The 12067-nt window shown below is 41.4% G+C and overlaps 1 protein-coding gene across 2 annotated transcripts in view; it reads left to right on the top strand.

The window, feature by feature from the left end:
* LOC131437809 (transcription factor IIIB 90 kDa subunit) overlaps positions 1-11703 on the top strand; it is a 36697-nt gene extending 24994 nt beyond the window's left edge. For both annotated transcript variants that reach the window (XM_058607409.1, XM_058607401.1), the window contains 2 exons: positions 10080-11348; positions 11411-11703. In XM_058607409.1, coding sequence (XP_058463392.1) covers positions 10080-11348; positions 11411-11547 — 1406 coding nt within the window. In that variant the 3' untranslated portion in view covers positions 11548-11703. The remainder of the gene's footprint in view (positions 1-10079; positions 11349-11410) is intronic.
* Positions 11704-12067: the final 364 nt, after the last annotated feature.

The raw sequence follows: 12067 nt of genomic DNA, 5'->3' as shown, positions 1-12067 counted from the left end.
TTTTGACCAGCATGTTCTGTTGATTTTACTGTACAAGAAAACAGAAACAGAAAAAGTTAGAAAAATTCTGTTTTCAATAATGTAAATTTGTGGGTACGATAAAAAAAATGTGAAAAAAGTCTCAATGGCGGACATATTAAGCATCTCTAGAGACTAGTGGTGGAAAAGTCATTTTAGAAAACTCCAACTTGAGTTATTATTGGATATCTCATACTACTGAAAATTTTATCATAAATTGCAGAACATATTTCCGATGGTATGGAGAAGAAATTATATTGCTGCCTTAAATAAAACAGATTTTTTTTTTCCATAAATACGTTTATTTCTTAAGGCAGTTTACATAAGTTTTTCTTCGCCGTAGCATCACTTTTACATAATATTCTTATCCTAATTTAATTCTAACATAGTCACAACGTTTTGAATTTATTAAAACATATTCTCTTATAGCTTAAATATCATCTTAGGTAACTCGTCATTAATTATGAAATCTACTCGGAAATATTATTTGAACCAAACGATTAACTTCTATAAATTATAAAATAAGCTGTTATTTTCAGACATTTTGTTGATAATTTCATAAACTGTTTCGAGTTTGTTTGTATCATTACATAATTTTTATTCTAATTTAGCTATTGGTTGAACTCATGGACGCAGCTGGGATCAGAACTAAGTCTTAAAAGGGGCCTTTATTAAATTGAAACTCCAATTTTCTTTATGAAATGATAAATAAGTTTCATGTATGAAAGGTCACGACAAGCAAGAATGTCTCGAACTGGGATATTGGATAGTTTACCTTGGGTACGCAAAGAATTTATTAGTTGAGATCTGACATCACGATACTCCACGCATGTCCAAACGACATGATCAATATCCCGATAACCTTCTCCGCAAGCACAATGATTAGTCTCGGAGAGCCCAATTCGAAGGAGATGTGCATCTAACGTGTAGTGATTGGACATGAGTCTGGACATCACACGAATGAAATCCCTACTCACATCCAGTCCCCTGAACCATGCCTTTGTCGATATTTTCGGAATAATTGAGTGCATCCACCGACCCAGATCATCTCTATCCCAAGATGCTTGCCAGCTGGCAAGTGTTCTTTGGAGAGACGAACTATAGAATTCGTTGAAAGCAATCGGTCGCTCATAAATTTCACCCTCAATAGCACCACGTTTGGCTAAATTATCGGCTCTTTCATTGCCTGGAATGGAGCAATGAGCCGGGACCCAGACTATAGTGATTAGATAATTATTATTCAATATGTCGTTCAGACACTGTTTTATTTTACCCAAGAAAAACGGTTCATTTTTGCCAGCAGCGATTGAGCGAATGGCTTCAATTGCACTCAGACTATCTGTGAAGAGGAAATAATGGTTTGGAGATAATGTGACGATTACACTCAAACTATAATGAACTGCTGCTAGCTCTGCTATATAAACAGATGCAGGTTCTTGAAGCCTAAATGAGGCCGAAACATTATTGTTGAACATACCAAACCCTGTCGCTTCTTCAATTCGCGATCCGTCCGTGTAAAACATTTTCTCAGAGTCAATATGCCTGAACTTACTTGAAAATATTTTTGGGATTTCCGTCGAGGGAATTGAAGGGTTGATTTCCTGTGACATATGGTTAAAATATACTGTCATAAATTTTGTTTGAGATCGAAGCTCGACTAGTCGTTCGAAATTATTAATTACCATGGGATTCAGCACCTCACATCTTATTAGCAGGCGTGATGAAAGCTCCCAAAATCGATCTTTTAATGGAAGAACTCCCGCCAGAACTTCAAGACTCATTGTATGTGTCGAGTGCATGCAGCCTAAGGCAATTCGCAAACAACGGTACTGAATTCGCTCAAGTTTGATAAAATGAGAGTTTGCAGCGGAACGAAAACAAACGCAACCATATTCCATCACTGAAAGTATCGTTGTTTGATACAATTTTATTAGATCTTGCGGATGAGAACCCCACGATAAAACAGGAGATATTCACGATTAAGTTCTACCCATTCTTGCACAGGGTAAATTCTGAAAAGGTGCCCCATTGTAAAGTAAGTCGTATTCACGACAAAAGATTCTCGTTGATTGGCTCAGAAGTTTTCTTTTTCATCAACTAAATTAAAGTACGACTTATTCACATCAAAAACATACTAATATTCATTCAAATAAGGTTAGGTAAAGGAGTGAAACATTGCACGGCTACGGTGTGAATTAAATTAATACTGACGTTAACATTTTCTCGATCTTTCATTTGAATTTAAATTTATGCAAACTATTTTGGAGTTTTTAATCATTATTTCTGGTACTTCCGGAACCGGATGATCAAAATAAGTTTGTTTGGCCATCAACTGACATAATTTTCCAATTAGAAGATTTTGCCAACCAGTTGTGGAGAATTCGCTTCAGTTTGCATGGTCACCTATAAAAAAACTATCTTGAAATCATGATTTGATCACTTGATTTTTCACTTATCACACTGTAACTCCGAAACCGGAAGCCGGCTCTTAATAAATATGTTCTATGGGATCCTAGGCCCTTTCGTAGTGTTTGTGAAAATCGACTCAACCATCTTCGAGGAAAGCTAGTGCACACGTGTTTAGCTCTAATAAATTCCGGAATCGGAAGTTGAATCATTGTAGATTTTTAAAGAAAAGTGAAACGTATTCATGCAAAAAAAAACATCTGTTGAAGTAATCATGACGTTTCGTCTTTGACTCGTCAGTGCCAAATAGTTCAAGTTGAACGTCTAAGACAGCATAGCAGTTGAACATATACCGTCAGACAGACGTGAATTTCGACCCTACTTTTTTTTTATTCAATATTATAGTATAATTTTAAGGCACACTGCTTAAGCTCTAAGATGCCAAGGGTATTTACTAATCTTAATTACGACTAACTTAAAACTAGAAAAGTATCATTATGTAATGTAGCGGTAGCGGATTCTCGAGAAGCTATCGGTAGTGGCCGGTGAATTGAATATCGCATGAGGGTCTTCCATATGCCGTTGGCGAAGATCCATGTTGGCCGCATCCTTCGGTCCGCGTGGGTCCGCGGGAAACACCCCCAGGCTACGAAGGCCCGGCGGGTGGCCCGCATGCTGGTTTTCGACTGGGGCGGCCTTCCGTGGACGATGATGGTGATGTTACGGAAGAGAATGAAAAAAAAAGTAAATATTGTGGAAACGGGGTAAAAAGGGGATGTGGGAACAAAATGTTTGGAAACGATAAAGATCTAATTAGTTGCCATCGAGATGGTGAAGAGATAGGGAAGGGGTAACGAAAAAGTTAGTGACAAAAAAAGATCTTGTTAGTTCCAATGAAGATGGTGGACAGGGACGGGGATCGAGAGAATCGGGCGGATGTTAGTGTCGAACCTGTAGGTGGAGTTTATACTTTCTGAGCGAGGGATAACACATTACACTTGTATATCAATGTGTTTAAGGTACTGGTATATGAGAAGCATATATAAACTATCCCGACTCGCCAACACATCCCGAACCGGAACCTCAGGCGGTCTACCTCGGGCCCTAAGGGATTCCAGTAGCTTCGACCTGGCGTCACGATACTCTACGCACGACCACACGACATGCTCGATGTCCTGATAACCGTCGCCACAGGTGCAGAGACCGCTCTCCGCAAGCCCAACACGCCGGAGATGTGCGTTGAAGGTGTAGTGATTTGACATGAGCCGCGACATAACACGAATGAAATCGCGACTCACGTTCATCCCCCTGAACCAAGGTTTCGTCGATACCCTAGGGATAATGGAATGTAGCCATCGTCCCAGTTCGCCATTGCTCCATGAAGTTTGCCAACTTTCGAGAGTTTTCTGACGAGAGATACTGAAAAATTCATTGAAGCAGATTGGTCTTTCATAAATATCACCTTCTAATGCGCCCACCTTAGCCAATGAGTCTGCCTTTTCATTGCCTGGAATGGAACAATGCGAAGGGACCCAGACTAACGATATTAAATAAGACCGTTCAGATAAAGTTCGCAAGTGTTCCCGTATTTTCCCCAGGAAATATGGGGGATACTTTCCTGGCTTCATTGCCCGGAGAGCTTCTATTGAGCTTAGACTGTCCGTGACAATGAAGTAATGGTCTTTGGGCAAGGTTTCAATGATCTCAAGGGTGTACTGAATAGCAGCTAATTCTGCGACGTAAACTGAAGCCGGATCATTGAGTTTGTGAGAAGCGGTGATGTTTTGATTGAAGATGCCGAAGCCTGTGGACCTGTTGATGTTTGAACCGTCAGTGTAAAACACCTTTTCACAGTTGACTGTTCTAAATTTATTATAAAAAATATTTGGGGCCACTTGAGGGCGCACGTGATCCGGGATTCCACGAATTTATTCTCTCATGGATGTGTCGAAAAACACAGTAGAATCAGAAGTATCCAAGAAATGAGCACGATTGGAAACAAACGAAGAAGGATTAATATTCTGAGCCATGTAATCAAAATACAAGGACATAAAACGGGTCTGAGAATTGAGCTCGACAAGCCTTTCGAAGTTTTCAATCACCATCGGATTCAAGATGTCGCATCGGGTTAGCAATCGATATGAGAGATCCCAGAATCGGTTTTTCAACGGTAAGACGCCCGCGAGCACTTCAAGACTCATCGTATGAGTCGACTGCATGCAGCCTAAGGCAATACGCAAACAACGATACTGAATTCTTTCCAGCTTGATGAAATGAGTGTTCGCCGCGGATCGGAAGCAAAAGCATCCGTATTCCATCACGGACAATATCGTTGTTTGGTATAACCTGATCAGGTCTCCTGGGTGGGCACCCCACCATGATCCGGTTATTGTACGAAGAAAATTGATTCTCTGTTGGCATTTTTGTTTTAGATACCTAATGTGACATCCCCAGGTGCCTTTGGAGTCGAACCAGACCCCGAGATATTTAAATGTGAAGACCTGAGCTATGGTTTCACCCCCTAGTTGAAGCTGTAATTGTGCTGGTTCTCGCTTCCTTGAAAATACAACCAGCTCAGTTTTCTCCGTAGAGAACTCGATACCCATTTGAAGAGCCCATGTCGACAAGTTGTCGAGGGTATCTTGCAATGGTCCTTGGAGATCGGCAGCTTTGGGTCCTATAATAGACACAACGCTGTCGTCGGCAAGTTGTCTTAGCGTGCAAGATGTGTTGATACATTCATCAATGTTGTTCACGTAAAAGTTGTATAAAAGGGGGCTTAAGCATGAGCCCTGAGGAAGACCCATGTAACTGAATCGTATTGTTGACAAATCACCATGCGCGAAATACATGTATTTCTCGGACAACAGATTATACAAAAAGTTATTCAAAATTGGTGAAAGACCATGCTGATGCAACTTCTCAGATAGGATGTTTATGGAAACTGAATCAAAAGCCCCCTTGATGTCTAGGAAAACTGACGCCATTTGTTCTTTACGAGCAAATGCCATTTGAATTTCGGTTGAGAGCAACGCAAGACAATCGTTCGTTCCTTTGCCCCTGCGGAAGCCGAATTGTGTATCTGAAAGTAAGCCATTAGTCTCGACCCAATTGTCTAGACGAAACAGAATCATTTTTTCGAACAATTTCCGGATACAGGAAAGCATAGCAATCGGCCGATACGAATTGTGATCGGAGGCTGGTTTCCCTGGTTTTTGAATGGCGATAACTCTTACTTGTCTCCAGTCATGTGGGACAATATTATCCTCAAGAAGCCTATTGAATAAATTCAATAAGCGCCTTTTGGCAGAGTCAGGCAAATGTTTCAACAAGTTGAATTTGATTTTGTCTAACCCCGGAGCGTTATTGTTACACGATAAAAGCGCAAGTGAGAACTCGACCATCGAAAAAGGTGTTTCGTTTCTGTTAGATGAGGCGACGCGCATGATCGTCTGTTCCGGAACAGAGTCAGGACATACTTTTTTAGCGAAATCGAATATCCAGCGGTTAGAATATTCCTCGCTTTCGTTTGTGGTGTTTTTGTTGCGCATTCGTCGGGCTGTGTTCCAAAGAGTGCTCATTGATGTTTCTCTCGATAATCCGTCTACGAATCGACGCCAATAACCGCTTTTCTTCGCTTTAATCAAGCTTTTCATTTTAGCGTCTAATGCCGCGTAGTTTCTGAAATTATCAGGTGTTCCGTTTTTCCTAAACTCGACAAATGATGAAGTTCTCTCCGCGTTTAATTCTGAGCACTCTTTGTCCCACCACGGGTTGGGGGGACGGATGTTAGTTTTCGCGCCGGGTACACGTTTCGTCTGAGCTTGAGTCGCGGTGTCGAGAATCAAGCCAGCCAAAAACGTGTACTCTTCCTCCGGAGGAAGTTCTTGTGTTGTTTCTAGATTCTCAGATATCAAATTTGCGTAGCATTTCCAATCAATGTTTCGTGTGAGGTCATACGAAACATTGATTGTTTCCGATGGTCTTAATCCGGTGGCGATTGAAATTACGATAGGCAGATGATCGCTACCGTGGGGATCAGGGATTACCTTCCACGTGCAACCCAACCGTAGCGATGTCGAGCAAAGGGATAAGTCTAGCGCACTTGGTCTTGCTGGTGGTGCAGGAATCCGTGTCATTTCTCCCGTATTCAAGATTGTCATATTGAAGTTGTCGCAAATATCATGGATCATAGCTGATCTGTTATCGTCGTGAAGACAGCCCCATCCCGTACCGTGTGAGTTAAAGTCTCCTAAAACCAACGTCGGTGCGGGAAGAAGCTCTATGATATCATTGAGCCGCCGATGCCCAACCGAGGCTCTTGGAGGAATGTAGATGGAAGCAATGCAAAGGTCCTTGCCTTTGATTGTAACATGACATGCGACAACTTCAATACCTGGTATCGAGGGGAGGTTAATGCGATAGAAAGAATAGCACTTTTTGATCCCCAAAAGTACTCCTCCATAGGAATCATCTCGATCCAGACGAATAATGTTAAAATCGTGGAAGTTTAAGGGTATTTCAGAAGTTAGCCAAGTTTCGCACAATGCAAATGCGTCACATTTCAGATTATTTACTAGAAATTTGAAAGGATCTATTTTTGGGATGATACTTCTACAATTCCACTGTATAACAGTGATTGTATCCGTGACCTCGGTGGGTGTCTTAGCCATCGAAGGATACGATCGCTGAAAGAAGGCGCCATTTTGCAGTCAACTGCTTCAAGAATGTTTTAACTGTAGGAATAAAAGCCATTATCAGGCTTTTAAGAGGTTCAGAAATATTGAAAGTAGACATGATCCAGTCCACAATATCAGAGAATTTAACAAACCCAGTATTTGGTAAATTTTCTGACTGATCTTTAGGGACTTTCGGGGGTTTTGAAGTCCCAGGAAGTGATGGAAATTCTTGCTCGGAATTTAATTTTCCAAGGCCTGGAGCTTTTTTCTCTGGTTTTTTGCCATCACTACCAGTTGTTGTAATTTTTCGGAACCCATCAGAGGACATCTTCGAACCCTTACTAGGGAGCTTTTGAGAAGATTTATTTCTTCTCTTTCTAATTGATGAGCTATGAGGGACAGCCGAAGATGTACCTTCGAGGGGGTCATCATATTCGCTCTCGTCAGTTGACAAGTAAGCGTAAGGATTTTCGGTAGGTGGCGTAGCACATTTCAACATTTCTGCAAAAGAGCGTTTGGAATGTTGCTTGAGTGAACGCTTCATTTTATCCTTACGCAATTTGTACACGGGACAATCAGAGAGGTCATGCGGCCCCTCCTTACAGTAGAGACACTTTTCATTGTCTCCACTGCAGGAGTTATCCGCATGACTCCCTCCACACTTTATACACCGGGATTTATTGCAACAATGGGATGCTGTATGTCCCAATTGTTTGCAATTGGTGCAGTTCATGACCCGCGGCACAAAAAGACGAACAGGTAAACGGACTCGGTCCAGGAGGACGTAATTAGGCAAAGCCGAGCCAGCGAAAGTCACCCGATACGAGTCTGATGGGATATAGGACTTAGTCCCATCCTCAGCGGTCGATACTGAACGCAATTGCTTGCAGTCCAGTATCTTAACGTTCTTGAGTAGGGGGTTTTTAAAACCGCCTGCCCCATGCTTAAGAACGTCCTCGCAAGTCAGACTCGGATCGGTGATCACGCCGTCTATCTCGACTTCGCGAGCTGGTACGTATACGCGATACTCCCGCGTGAAATGCTCACTTCGAACGATCTCATTAGCCTGTTTTGCACTGGCTAACAAGACCCTAAGCTTGTCCGGGCGTACTTTCTCAATTTTTTGTACAGTATTGTATCGCGAGGACAGGTCATTAGAAAGTTTTAGAAGGTTCAATTTTTTACCATTCGCTTTGGTCCGGATGTAAACCGCATACGGTCCGGCCGAGAGTGCAAGCCCATCGGGATAGCTTCTAATGCGAGATTTATTGCCATCAGAAGCATCCATTTGATCATCTAGGGGAAGGTCAGGCAATTCTGTGCCTTTTGTCATGGCACGGAAATGTGTCCGTGCGGGTAAATATTAGGGGGCAATAAAAATCTAATGGTACTGAACAACAGGGAAAAAGAAAAAAAAAACTTAGCTTTAGCTCTCGAAGGGTGATCGGCCGACAAGGCCCGGTCCTAGGCAACCGGTGAATATTCCAGTTCAATAAAGTGCAAAAAACCTCTTTGAGGAAAAAGCGCTTTGTTTTTAGTCTCTCACTACACTGTCCAATGAAACCAATCTTTTTATCACTATATATATTTATCACTGTTTCTAATGTACAACGATATATACGCAGCGCCCAGCGCTGGCGCTGGCTAACGGTACCACACGCAGTGCTGCTTTACACAAGCTCACAGTCGGCCTTGAGAACGGATTAATTAGAACTATCACTCGACCGCACTGATGCACACAATAGAATACGGAATGACCTTGATAACGGAATAAAACAATTCACCACGCGATTGGAGAAAGCAGAATTTACGTCCGATCGATCCGATAGTCACGGCACGAATGATTTTCGACCCTACTTGAGAGCACTAGTAGCCTAATTCTGCATCGATGAGCTGATGCGAAAAATAAAAGCGTTTTAAAATAGGTTATTTCCAACAGGGTTATTGTACCAATAGTCGTCTCATTAGTAGAATCGCCATATTATCACAGACTAACAGACAGGACACTCAAATTAGATTCTTCAATCATCTTAACGGTCATTTCGAATATTCCTTTATTTGGGACAGTACTCACATGTGTCATGATGGCGCCACGTTACCCTATCAAAAACATCCTGTCTGTCATCTAAACTGTGTTTATTTTTTCATTTACCAACAGAGTTGCCGTTCATACAGAATTACCTGTAGTGTATTGATTTGTATATGTCCATGCGAATTTCATGCAGGATTCAGATTTATTACATATTGCCAAAACTATATACATAATTGTGCCTACTTCTCATCCTCCAACGCAATACAAAAACGAACCCTTTTTGTTACAATATTTACAATATTTTCTGGTCTGCCACCACTTAATTTCGAGTGAAAACTACCAACATAATAGAAAATAGTCTAGATGAACAACGTTGAGTCAAATAAACGGCTACCTTCCTACATTGCGAAAAAGTTAAATATATTATCAACGTAATCCAATAATTTATTGTGACGATTCATTTTCAAATATTTTGATGAAATCAGGCATCCCTGCAAGCAGCTGATCGGTGTTGACAAACGAGGGGAAACCAACTAGTAAAAAAACTTTTACATAACACAAGGGGTGTACAGATAGTAAATAGTTCGCGCAGTACAATATAGGTGGAACTAGTGCATCACGAAAAATGATTTTTATAAGAATTTACTCATACTGTCATGTCTGTTAGTCTGTGATATTATTTTGTCGATTACACGTCTTTCGATCAACTATTTGTGATAAAACCCTTAAGGTCAATTTATTTGTGATCGTACCCTTAAGGTCAATTTATCAAACAGAGCCAGCAAATCTGACTCTAACTAATGGACTACTGGAACCGTTACTCTTCAACTAATGACTTAAACTACAAAATCATAATTCACTTTTATAATGCCTAGAAAATTCAACTTCAACTGTTGTCATGGTTTCACAACACATTAATTTCCTTTGTCCCCTTTTTCCCACAGATCCCTGCATCTACATTATGCGCTATGCGAACAAGTTGGAATTTGCCGAAAAAACTCACGAGGTGTCGATGACCGCACAGCGGCTAGTTCAGAGAATGAAGAAGGATTCGATCCATTCGGGCCGACGGCCATCGGGTTTGTGTGGAGCCGCCTTGCTGTTGGCAGCCCGCATGCACGATTACAGCCGTACACCGAACGACATTGTCCGCATCGTGAAGATTCACGAGTCGACCCTGCGCAAACGGCTGGTCGAGTTTGGTGAAACTCCCAGCAGTGCACTGACACTAGATGAATTCATGTCAGTCGATCTGGAGGCCGAACAAGATCCACCGGCGTTCAAGGCTGCTCGCAAAAAGGACAAGGAGCGCTTGCAGAAATTGGGTGAATCGACTACGGAGTTCAATCAACTTCAGGCGGAAATTGATGCCGCGTTGGATCGCGATCTACACAAAGCCATGAGCCGGAAGCGAAAGTATAAAGGGGAAGATATAGGGGTGGATGAGTCGCGAGAAACTGATCAGTTCATCAATGAGTGTACGATTGACGTAATCAATCAGTGTTTGGATGATGATCCGGATGATTCGGAAGCAGGTACACAAGGTAGCAACCGTATTAAGGCCGTCGTACCTGAAGGTATAAAACCAGATCTGATGGCAATGTGTTCCAATACGGAAGTTCCCAAGGAGGCATCGAAACCAGAAACCAAAGATGATGATGGGGATCTGTTCCTGGAAGATCTGGACGATGAAGAAATTGACGGGTATATTATGACGGAGGAAGAAGCTCGCTACAAAGATATGATGTGGAATCGGCTACATGCAGAATATTTGAAAGAAGTGAAAGAAAAAGAAGACAGATTAGCGAAGGAGCGCGAGGAAGGGAAACCGGAAAAGAAAAAGAGAAAAAATCATCGAAAGAAAACCATTGGGCCATCAAATTCTGCTGGTGAAGCTATAGAAAAGATGCTTCAGGAGAAGAAAATCTCCAGTAAGATTAATTATGACATTCTGAAGACGCTTACAGACTGTGCTAGTACGAGTGAACAACAACCGGAAACGCCTGTGAAACAAGAGTCAACCGATATCGATGTGCTCTCACGTACACGAATAAAACCGGAAACGGCACTATCTAGAAGCGCAAGACCTGTCGTGAATTTGGCGCTTAATGGTCGAAGAAAACCAACTGGTACTTTATTAGTCATTAGTAGTGTTTCAGAGAACGTTCAACAGATTGACGATGAACCACCACCGACACCGAAAGTGGAGCATGGTAAGAATGTTAAGGGATTTTGTATAATGCTTAAAGTTTTAATTAACCGAATGTTGTTTTAGTTGAGCACATCGATGACTACGACGATGAAGCCGATGTGGATCCTGAACCCGAGCCGGAACCGGAACATAAATCGTTGGCTGATATGTTGAATACGGGTGACGACGAAGACTATTATGGCTACGAAGAGGATTATTAGGTTACTGCATTATGTATGTCCATTGTATCCTATAATGGTCGTTTAAGGTAGCATTTATCTATAAATTAGTACGCTACATGCCTATGGTATAATATGAAGGCATTCTTATAAACAAATAAACTGCTATCGTGTCAACAGAATTAAATAACCGATGTAAAAGTAATTTGTAATCCATATCACTGTCCCTAGATATAGGAAAGAAATAATAGATAACAGCTAGCAAACGAAACTCAGGAAGTCGATTATTTGTACAAAGGATAACCTTCTATACGATGGACTGATTTTATTGTATTTTTTCTGTGTTTTATTCATCAATCACTAATCAATGGATACGGTACTTGAACAGACCTTGATATTCTTTTACACGTTTTAATGCGTTTGGATTTCGAAACGGTGAGGGACAAGTATGAATACGTGAATTGAATCGTGTGGAAGAATATCTGGAACTCGTTAAATTTCGGGAACCAAAATAATATAGCAGCAACAAAAGCTACACCTAATGCAACAAAACCGGTTAATT

This window comes from Malaya genurostris, chromosome 1 (genome assembly GCF_030247185.1).
Source record: "Malaya genurostris strain Urasoe2022 chromosome 1, Malgen_1.1, whole genome shotgun sequence".
Lineage (NCBI taxonomy): Eukaryota > Metazoa > Arthropoda > Insecta > Diptera > Culicidae > Malaya > Malaya genurostris.
Note: the sequence above shows the minus strand (reverse complement) of the source record. Positions and strands in the feature narration are given on the sequence as shown.